The 11338-nt window shown below is 49.2% G+C and overlaps 1 protein-coding gene across 10 annotated transcripts in view; it reads left to right on the forward strand.

Moving 5' to 3' along the window:
- The window catches only part of COL16A1 (collagen type XVI alpha 1 chain), a 51532-nt gene extending 45912 nt beyond the window's left edge, over positions 1–5620 (forward strand). For all 10 annotated transcript variants that reach the window (XM_033227360.1, XM_033227369.1, XM_033227370.1 and 7 more), the window contains 7 exons: positions 1016–1051; positions 1669–1713; positions 2653–2841; positions 3285–3351; positions 4100–4276; positions 4454–4531; positions 5269–5620. In XM_033227360.1, coding sequence (XP_033083251.1) covers positions 1016–1051; positions 1669–1713; positions 2653–2841; positions 3285–3351; positions 4100–4276; positions 4454–4531; positions 5269–5471 — 795 coding nt within the window. In that variant the 3' untranslated portion in view covers positions 5472–5620. The remainder of the gene's footprint in view (positions 1–1015; positions 1052–1668; positions 1714–2652; positions 2842–3284; positions 3352–4099; positions 4277–4453; positions 4532–5268) is intronic.
- Positions 5621–11338: the final 5718 nt, after the last annotated feature.

Below are 11338 nucleotides of genomic sequence, written 5' to 3' on the forward strand. Positions count from 1 at the left end.
CTAAGAGCGCTGATATATCGGTCATCAATGTGTGCCGAATGGTGGACTAAGTGCTTGCTGTGCATTTTGTCTTAATCTGTGCTGCAGCCCCATTTAGTGGATCTGATTGTCCCCGTTTTACAGATGAGGAAATGGGGGCTCTGCAAGGTTAGGCAGGTTGCTTGGAGTCACATAGCTAGTGAGTGGAAGAGCTCTGACTTGACCCCAGCCTGCCTGATTCCAGAACTTGGTCCTTAGCCACTCTGAAAATCTACCTCTCTTAAAAGTTCCAGACAGGTGAACCCCATCAGGTGCAACTGATTGCCAGGGTCAGGGATGAAAAGTCTCCTGGGAGAGCAGAGGCAGGGACCCAGGTCTCCTGGGACCCATCAGGATGCTTTCCATCAACACAGACTTTTTCTGGGGGGCAGCAGCAGTGACCGTGGGGCTGGTGGCCTGGGCTGGGGTGTTTGACTCCAGTTAGCCCATCTGCCAGGAGGGCCCAGTCTCACTATGCCTACTCGCCCTGATTCCTGCCAAGGACCCTGCTTCCCTTTTTGCAGGCTCAGGAGCCTCCATGGCCCCCGGATGAATCTCCCACTTACCTAGCAATCAGAGTCCTCTTCCCCAGCAGCCATCAGAAGGGGGCTGGCCAAAGGAGGCAGCCTTGCTGGTCTCGGGGAGGGGGCCGGCTCAGGCTGCTCATGTGTTCATTCAGCAAACGTTTAACATAGATTCAGAGCCAGGGAGTATGTAAGGTGCCAGGATCCAAGCACACAGCAAGGCTGGCACGGTCTGTTCTTCCCTTGTAAAGCTCTTGTAGATGGGGGCTGGGAGCTGTTGGGGCTCTGGGATCAGGCTGGAGTAAGGGGTGGGGGTCTGAGTTTCCATGGCCCAGAGTGTCGGAGGGTGAGGGTTGGAGGATCATGGACTCTGGGTGGAACAGGGGGCTGGGCATGCCCTGTGTACATGGCGAGGCATCTGACACCAAACTGGGATGGAGCTCATCACGTCTCCATTGCTCTCTACTCCCCAGGGCGAACCTGGTACGGATGGTGCAGCTGGCAAAGAGGTACGGTTGTACCGGTCTTCTCTGTTTCCTTGGGGATGCTTCTCCCTCCTCACCTTGCCCTGACCCCTCTTCATTTATTCAGTAAACATTCCCTCTATGTACGGACTATCTCTGGACAGATATACAGGAAATTGTTAACCCTTGTTGTCCTGGGGAGAGGAATTAGAGACTTGAGGCCAAGGATGGAAGTGAGATTTGTTTGACCATTTTCTTTTTAACTCTGTACCTGGTCAAAAAGAAAAAACAACAACAACAACAACAATAATAATGATAATAATGAATTTCAAGCAAACATCTCCTGGGCACCAGGTCTTTCCAGGCCCCCCAGTATGCCACAGACTGGCCCTCTCATTCTGACTTCTTCTCGACTCTCTTCATCTGTGATGGGGGCCCAACCAACATGCTTAAACAAGGCCATGCTCCAGAAGACATTTTTTTCCCTTCCAGCTGTCAGCCCCTCTGCGGACAGGGAGGCTGCAGTCCTTTCTCACACAGAGCCTGGTTGGACACACTTGGGGGCCTTGGGCTGTGGAAAGGGCCTCTTCACTGCTCCTCCCTCCCCAGGGAGCCTCAGAGATGCTGCCCAGACTTCAGCTCTGACTTTTGCTTTCCTCTAGGGACCCCCTGGAAAGCAGGGATTCTATGGACCTCCTGGTCCCAAGGTGAGTGGGCACTGGCTGGGTTTGAGAGGAGAAGCTCATGAGTGGATGAAGCCCAGCTCCAAGTTATGACTTTAGCCACAGAGAGGAGACACAGGAAGGCCAGTGGGCAGGGTAAAAAATTGCAGAACTTGGAGCAGCATAGTGTCTGAAAATTTCTCCTATGGGGTCATTACCCGGCCCCCCAGGTAGGTTTTTATTGGTTGTGAGGAAGGAAATCTCCAATTCATTTACACACTGATTGACTGATTCATTCATTCATTGTTTCCATTTCCTGAGTACCCCCTTGTTCCTACTCACATTCCAGGCCCTTGTCCTGGCCTCAGGTAAACAGAGGTCCCTGAACAATAGGTGCTCACAATAGACCAGTCACACTTACACTAGGGATTGGCAAGTTTTCCAGAAGATGATGAGACATAGTGCTGTGGGATGAGAGGGAGGAGCACCTAACCCAGCCTGGGGAGTCGGAGAGGCTGTGGAGAGAACGGGAACGGGAGCTTCAGCTCTGGAGGGGTGCACTGGGTAGAGAGAGATGAGGAGAAAGGGATTTCAGGCCAGGAGGACCACGACAACACGGCAGAAGCAGAGAATTATCACCAGTGAGGTCTGGCGGGAGGTGGAGGGTGGGGAGAGGAGGCTGAGGAAGGAAAGATCAGGACCACATCATGAATGGCCTTGCATGCCCAGCCAACGAATGAGTGCTTTATCCTGAGGACATTTGGGAGCCATCAGAATTTCTAAGCAGGGAGTAAAGGGAGTAACACCAGGAGAACTCTTCTAGAAGGACCACTCTGGGGCAGTGAGGCGGAGTGACCTCTCAGGATGCTGTGGCCACAGTCTAGAGGGAGACACTGGGGGCCTGGTGGGAGGATGGAGAGAAAAGGGCAGATTGGTGAGACATCATGATGTAAATTTGACAGCACTAAGTATCTATCTTTGTAGGGTGATCCAGGAGCCGCAGGACAGAAGGGCCAGGCAGGAGAGAAGGGGAGAGCCGGCATGCCTGGTGGTCCTGGCAAGAGTGGTTCCATGGGGCCTGTTGGGCCACCAGGCCCTGCAGGAGAGAGAGGTCACCCTGGAGCTCCAGGGCCTTCAGGGAGCCCTGGCTTGCCTGGTGTGCCTGGCTCCATGGTAAGGGGGAAGGCTGGCAGCTGTGGGCACTGTCCCATAGAGCAGGCATGGGGGGTGGAGCACAGATCGTCTTCCAAGCTCCTGCTGACATTCTGTGGGAAACAGCCTGCCTCCCGCGGAGGGTGGCTCTTAACTGTGTGCGGAAGGGTGGGGAAGACAGGACCCTCACTCCAGAAAAATGCACTTAAGCACAAAATGTTTTGTACCATTTCTGGGTGGTTAGGACTTTGGATTAAGGACTTACGGAGGTTGCCGTGAGCCGAGATCACGCCACTGCACTCCAGTCTGGGTGACAAAGTGAGACTCTGTCTCAAAAAAAAAAAAAAAAGAGAATCTGTGGGAGGCTCCTGGGACCTTTGCCTTCCTCCCCATCCTTTATTTCCATAGGGGAAAGTGCCAGGCTTGGAAGTATAATTGAGGCAGGTTTTCTTCTCTTTCTTCAGGGAGACATGGTGAATTATGATGAAATCAAGAGGTTCATCAGACAAGAGATCATTAAAATGTTTGATGGTAACTGGCAGCCAGCTGGGTGGCTGTGGGTGCTGCCTGCCCTTCCTGTGACTTCTCTGCCCTGCTTTGGCCTCCTTTTCCTTAAAGCTCAATGTCCTCCTGCTCTCACCCTCCATACACTCACAGGCCTGGGGTTGACAGGCAGTTGTTCAATTATCCTTCAGACCTTCCTTGTCACCTGCTCTGTTCAGAGATAAAATGATTCCTTCCCGTGTTCCCCAAGCCCCCACTTGAGCAAAGGAGACAGACAAGAAAATTGGTATCAAACGAGTCTGCCTGAAGTGAGCTCTAAATACAGGGGCGAGTGGCACTGGAAGATGGCTGGGGTGGTTTATTTGAAGTGTTTTTTTCTGTTGATTTGTTCATCCAACATTGATGTGCCAGGGACTGGGGGAAACATAGGCCCTGTCCCGAAGGGGCTGAACGTCTTTCTTGGGAAGCAGACCTTGAATGCCAAGCAAGGGATCCAGGCTTTATTCTGAAGCCAGCAGTGAACTAATGAGGGCTGTTGGAGCAGAGATGCCATAGTCAGATCTGTGCTTTGGAAGGATCTCTATGGGGAGCGATGTGGAGGCCAGGACGTGGAACCCCCCCTTAGGAGACCAACCGCCATACTCCTTGCCCTGACATCCCTGTGAAGGAAGGCTGCTGTGGACTCCATGCTGGTGACCTATATGCGGCATCTGCAGTCATTCTGAGTCCCTGGGGGACCTTCTGACCTGTCCCTGCCCTTGTCCTTTTTTTACAGAGAGAATGGCTTACTACACCTCCAGGATGCAGTTCCCCATGGAGATGGCGGCGGCTCCGGGACGACCAGGGCCCCCAGGGAAGGATGGTGCTCCCGGCAGGCCAGGCGCTCCAGGGTCACCTGGGCTCCCTGGTCAGATTGGCAGAGAAGGACGGCAGGGCTTGCCAGGAATGAGAGGTAGCTCTGCCCTACAGTTTCCAAGGGACACATGTAGTTCTTTGGGGCAGGCCTAAGTATTCCATGAGGTCTGTTGTGAATATGGGATATGTGTGTGTGTGTTTGTTTCAAGTAATCTGACTGGCTGCGTCATTTTTCTGCTCAGGGATAGGACTTGTTTTCTTTCTTTTGTTCCAGGACTGCCTGGTACCAAAGGTGAAAAGGGGGACATTGGTGTTGGCATTGCAGGAGAAAATGGTCTTCCCGGCCCCCCAGGTAAGAAATACCGCCATTTGAGACCATGAATCCAGAGCAGCAGAGACCCCTTTTCTTTCTGTTTCTTCTATGACACAGCTGTGTCAAACTCCAAATAACGACAGGCCAGTCGACCACATTTATAGTAATGCCACTGTGTGCAAGACACTCTGCCAGGGCCTGTGGGGCGGAAGCCTCAGTGCCTGTTCTTAAGTCTTAAACTGGGCTAGCGTGACGCAGTAGGAGAGACCCACATGGAGTTGGGGCCGAGGAACTTGAGTTCAAGTTCTACTCAGCACCTCACTGGCTGTACACCTTGAAGAGGCCCTTGAAACCCTTTGGAAGTGCTCTCTTAGATGCAAGCTTAGCTGTATAGCCTGAAGGAAAATGGCCAAAGCCTGATGACCTGGCCCTGAGACCCAGCATCACAACTTAGCAGAGGTGCAACCTCTCTGAGCCTGTATCCTCATCTACAAAATTAGAAAATAGCTTCTTTCTCAGGGAATCGTGCAGATTCAATGAATAATGCATCAAAAGCACTCAGCCCTGTGCCTGGCACATGGAAGTTCTAAATAAAACTTGCCAGCAGTATTGTTATTGTTGAATCAATGTGAGGATCAGACTAGGTCTTCATGAAAACATGTGGTAACTTGAGAAACAATCATCAAATGTAAGTTGTTATTTGATGCCATTATGGCTTTTTTTCCCCTTATGATCTGGGTCTTCTGATTTTCCCTCTGTGGGCCTTCCCTCCCTAGGTCCTCAAGGTCCTCCAGGCTATGGCAAGATGGGCGCAACAGGACCAATGGGCCAGCAAGGCATCCCTGGCATCCCTGGGCCCCCGGGTCCCATGGGCCAGCCAGGCAAGGCTGGCCACTGTAGCCCCTCTGACTGCTTTGGGGCCATGCCGATGGAGCAGCAGTACCCACCCATGAAAACCATGAAGGGGCCTTTTGGCTGAAATCCCCACCTGCCTTTGGATGAAGGACTCCATTGGGAATAAATGGCCAAAGCTTACAGGACTCTGTGACAGGTTGTGAATGTTTTTGTTGTTGGTGTTATTTTTAATTGCTGTTAATATTTTTTAAATAATAAAGAAACAAAACTATCTGTCCTTTCCCTTCCAGTGGGTTCCTCTGGTGCTGCAGCCAGAGCTCCCTGTTGCCCTGCTTTTCTCATTTAGTTCCAGGATCAAAAAAGAGCATTTTGGGTACAGGGGCACACACCTGTAATCCCAGCTATTCAAGGGGCTGAGATGGGAGGATCGCCTGAGCCCAGGAGTTTGAGACCAGTCTAGGCAACATAATGAGACTCAGTCTTAGAAAAATAAAAATTAAAAAATAAAGGGTATTTCCTTCCTTGCCTGTGGTCAGCCAGTAGCGCTGTGGGATATTGCTGGATGAGGGCAGCTGATGATCCTTTGCTCCTCGGGATCTTGTGCCCTGTCCTTCATGCCTACGTCTCTTGAGTTAGAGAAGGACCATCATTCAGTCCCTCCTTTCAAGTGAACCAAAGCACGCTGGAAGGCCCCACTTCCGGCTTTAAAGGTCCCTCCCTATTTGATTCCCTAAAGAAACCATTGTTCGGTACCCCACCCACTCTTTGCCCATCCACTTCACCTTGTCAGTGTGACCCAGGGCTGGTCCGGGTTGCACCCTGGGAAAATGCTACCCGGTGCTGAGGTGTGTTCATCTGCCTGGAAGCCCTTCCAAGCATGCAGGCGCTTCTTGATGCTCCAGTAATTCTGTGATTAGAAAACCTGTGCAAACAGGAGAGAAGACAGGCTCCAGCTATGTCCTAGGCGGCCAGGGAATGCTTCTCTGGGAAATGAGATGGAACCTTCTGCCTGTACCAACGCATGGCCCTGTCACTAGCTCTCTATAAGTGCTTCCAGCAATGACTTTCTGGAGGGCAAATAACATCCCCTGTTATTCTTCATTATTCTAACATGTGGTACTTTTCCTGTACATTTTAGCCTAGACCTTTAGAAACTGCCAGGTTGTATCAGTACAAAGGGGTCATGGGCAAGCCACGAGCAGATCTAAGCTCATGCTCCTCAAGGTCCACTGGGAGTTTGGTGATCTATCTGTTGTCTCCTTCTCCCTATGTAAAAAAGGCTAGGAAGGGGAAAAAAGACAGTGAACTGAACATTATAGAAACAGTCTCTCTTGAGCTTCTTCATTCTCTACTTTTTAGATCGCTTGTCCTGATGGGCTGGATGCCCTGCGAGAAAGCAACAAGGCACTTCCAGGGGGATTTCCAAAGAAAGCTTTTTCACTGGCCCCAGTTATCTGGAAGGTTTATTCAAGTTGGATACACTTCAAAGGACTCACAGAGCAGGCTCAGAAATGTACCCAAGGTCTAGATGCTTATCCAAACTGCCTGAAGCCTTCAAACCGGCTGTCAAATCTCTGCAGAGCTGGTATTTCTAGCACATTTCTGAAAATTCCCTTCTCTAGTTGGGTCCCAAATAACAGGATACCAGCCTATTGATGGCTTTTCAGAACCTTTGCCCTGTTTTTTTTTCCTGCCAGGAGCAAAGGTGTGCTGGTGGCCAGGAGAATGAAATCAGACTCCTGAGCACACCCGAGTGTCTCATGTGATGTTTTTAGATAAAGGAGGAGCTGATTCTTTTTTCATTCCTCCCCAGCTATTCTCAGTTAACCCTGGTTCTAACATAAAACATTAAAAAGCAAAGGCATCATTTTTGCATTGAAGTAGTGGCCAGGTTTTGGACAGTGGAAGAGGACAGATGTTAAAGCACTCCCATTGGAAGGCCAGCTTCCTCTTTCAGCCTAGTCTGCCGAGTACTAACTGATGATAGGCCTTATGATGAGGAGCATGTTGGTGCCGGCAGAAAGAAAGAGAAGCAAGGACCAGCTGTGGAATTGAGCAGGTTGGCTTTGGAGGCCAGAGGGGGAAAAACTGCTATGAGGAAATATCAAACTCATCCCCTTTAAGGGTCACCAGGGAATCGATCCTTATAGAGCAAATGATGCCTTCTTCACTTTTCTTCCTGAGTCAAATTCATGCTACTCTTAAGGGATTCTACGACAGGCTAGGTTTAAGCTTTCATGATCTGAATGCATGTCTCCCTGGAGTTAGAAATTGCTGTATTTTCTTGGACCATGAAGAACCAGATGGAAAGCTGCATTTTATAGTCTCTTCTGTTACTGTGGTCAGCAAAAAATCCATGGATCTTGCTCATCAGTTCGGGAGCTGAGTAAGTTGAAGAGAAAGCAAGGAGGGGCATGTGTCGTCCATTCCTCTTAGGCAGCTTTTGCACATTCCAACCCCATTATCCTCCTGTCTTCACTGCTTAATCTACTCCAGACTTTCGAGGCAGCACACAGATCATTCCGATTGGAAAAGTCTAACTTGATGAGTCCATTCCTTTTCCCACTTTGTCCCAGGGACTGTACTAAGGCTCTGGGGATCCCAAGGCAAACTACACAGATATGGTCCCTGCCCCCACAGTGTCCACAGGGAGAGCAGACAGTTAAACAAGCACTTACAATAAAGTGGGATGACAGGGCAGTGCCAGGTACCAGGGGAGTGCACAGCTGGGGAACCTAAACGTGTCTAGACAAAGAGATGGATTCAGGCAGAGGGAACAGCACATGCCAAGGCCCAGAAATGACTGGGTGCAGCAGGGTGAGTGATGGGAGACAGGATAGTGTGGTTGGATTTTGGAGCATGAGCAGGGGAGACACAGTGTGAAGCCACTGGTGGGTTTCTCACAAAGGTGTGTCAAGTCAGGTTTGCCGAGTGGGGAGTTTGCTGATTGCAGCGTGAAGGATAGGACTGGAGGGTCCTTAGTTAGAAACCCTCTGCTCAATAAGATGGAGAAAAGGCTGCTGTGTATTTATTCTGCAGAGAAAAATCTAAACTTTGATGCTTCTGGAATTTAAATCTTCCTTTTTGTCATAATATTTTCCTCTGTCACTCAAATTCAACACAATCTAATTAGACTCTTTCTTCATTTGGGGTCTGTTAACCCCTTTACAAGAATAGATTATTTTTTTTTTTTGGAGGTTGGGGACGGAGTCTCACTCTGTCACTCAGGCTGGAGTGCAGTGGTGCGATCTCAGCTCACACAACCTCCGCCTCCTGGGTTTAAGTGATTCTCCTGTCTCAGCCTCCAGACTAGCTGGGACTACAGGCGTAAGCCACCATGCCCAGCTAATTTTTGTATTTGTAGTAGAGACAGAGTTTCACCATGTTGGCTAGGCTGGTCTTGAACTCCTGACTTCAGGTGATCCGCCTGCCTCAGCCTCCCAAAGTGCTGGGATTATAGATAGACGTGAGCCACCATGCCCAGCACCGGATTTTTTTTTTTTTTTTGGTGCTAGAGATCCCAAAGGACTAGATCTTTTTTGTGGCTGTCCTGAATAGTTTATGGGAATAGATGATGTCAATGTACTCTCCTTATGATCCCATAATGGAAGGGAAGTGTGGCCAAATTGCTACGTCTGCTGTTCTCATTCCTCGGTTGCTTCTGTGGAAAGTTGCAAATCATCCTCTGATCCACAGCATCCAACTGGAATTTAAATTTCAGAACTGGATCTAGTTGGAATCAAAGAGAATTAATTCCATAATAATTAGGTGGGTGTTGGTATTCCTTCTCAGTAAGCCATACAGAAGCTTGATGCAGAGCCAAGTGGCTCCTGGGAGGCTGTGTCTCTAGGGGAGGCAATATTTTCCAGTGGATGGGCCTTTCATTACCAAGCTCGCCTCACCTCTAAAGGGTCAACTGCAGGGCTTCCACCAACTCAGGAAAGTGCTCTGTGCTCTAAAAAAAGGCTGGAATCCATGCTTTCCCCTTGGGCTACAAATGAAACAATAACAGGAACTTCTCCACCCGCCTCTGTCTGCCTCAGGTAGTTGAGGTTTTGGAAGTGAGTTGATTGTTTTTCAGTCTTAGGAAGATCCTGATCTCTCTTTTATCCAGCCCCCTCCAAAACAAACATACCTGGGCCTGTGTGGGTCCTCAGAGGCACAGCCCCGGCTGTTGGCTTTGGCCGGTCCCTGACTCCCTAAGAGAAGACGTGGATGCCCCATCCACAAAATAGCACAGACCTCCCACAGATAGTCCTCCTAAGCCCTTTGCTAGGCATAGGGGAATGGGGGCAAATAATTCTCAAAGGAGCTGGATTCTCATCACCTAGAACAGAGCCTGGCAAGAGGTGGGAACTCAATGGGATAATATGTCTATGGAATAAGTGAGTGTGTGTCACATGACTCCAGTTTGCAGGCCAGCTTGTCACTGTTCTCTCCCAGGCAAATATACCCCCTTGACCTTCAACCTTCTTCCCTTCTGAAGTTTTGCAGTTCAATTCCACCAATATTTTTTGAACTGGGGGGTTAGAAAGGTAAAGAAGACACGACTTACTAACTATTAAATACTGAGTAGTTAAAAAAAAATGCAGACCTGGGATCAAGTCCTACTTCTCCATTTATTTTTTTTTTCCCCCCAGACAGAGTCTCTCTGTTGCTCAGGCTGGAGTGCAGTGGTGCAAACACAGCTCATTGCAGCCTTGACCTCCTGGGCTCAAGCAATCCTCCCACCTTGGCCTCTGCAGTGGCTGGGACTCCAGACACATGCCACTACGCCTGGCTAATTTTTTAAAATTATTTTTTGTAGAGACAGCATCTCACTATGTTGTCCAGGCTGGTTTTGAACTCCTAGGCTCAAGCGGTCCTTCCTCCTGCTCCCAAAGTGTTGGGATTATAGATGTGAGTCACTGCGTCTGGGTTCCATTTATCTTTTTGATAACAGGAAGGTCACTTAACCTCTCTGAGCCTCAGCTCTTCATTATAAATGGGTAATAGTATCTATCTCAAAAGACTGTGGTGAAAATTAAACAACACATAGTACTTAGCACAATGTCTGGCACCTAATAAGCACTCAATACATGATGATAATAACACTAACACTGAATGCATGCTAGGCACTATTCTAGGTGCTGAGGTTAGAGGAATACATAAGAAAATGACAGGTCTACAATATACATGTAAACAGATTGGATAATTCAACTAGTGACACGCATTATGAAAAAATAAGATAGATGATGGGAATGTGTGGGGTACAGTGTCAAGAAATGCCCCCCACCCCAGGTGATATCTTAACTGAGACCTGAAGGATAAGGAAAAGCCAACCGGTGAAAAGTCAAGGGAAGAATATCCCAGACAGAGGGAAGAGCTAGTCCAAAGACCTGGAGGCAGGAATGAGCAGGCAGTCAGAGATAAGCCAAAGCCAACATCCAGGAATGAGCTCTGTACACTCCAGGAGTGGCACAACCAGGCCAGCATGGCTGGAATGAGGCAAGGGGGACAGCAACAACAAGAAATGAGGCTGGAGATGCTAGTATGTGTGGCCATGAATGTCATTAGGATGAGTTTAGCTTTTCTTGTACGAGTGATGGGAAGTCCCCAGGGAGTCGAAGTCAAGGAATAAGAGAACCACTCTGGCTGCCTGTGGAGAAAATGAAGTGTGCGGAGAAGAGCGAGAGCAGGAACATTAGTCAATTGGCTATTGCAGTGATCCAGGCACGGATGATAGTGTCTTGGACTGTAGTGATAGTGCGAACAGGGAGAAAAGAGCAGATGTGTACATGTTTGAATTAGAGCAAATGGAGATGAGGGAGGTGGGGGATTGTATGGAGAAAAAAAGGACACACAGGAATGCTCTTAGGTTTTTGGCCTGACAGACTGGGTGGATTTTCTGAGACGGAGAGGAATGGGTTTTGGGGAAAACATCAAAAGAAAACCCTTATACAAGGTAGGCTGGAATATGGCACAGTGACAGTACCAAGTGCAAAGGGGGAG

This window comes from Trachypithecus francoisi, unplaced genomic scaffold (assembly GCF_009764315.1).
Source record: "Trachypithecus francoisi isolate TF-2019V2 unplaced genomic scaffold, Tfra_2.0 Lachesis_group12, whole genome shotgun sequence".
In the NCBI taxonomy this organism is placed as follows: domain Eukaryota; kingdom Metazoa; phylum Chordata; class Mammalia; order Primates; family Cercopithecidae; genus Trachypithecus; species Trachypithecus francoisi.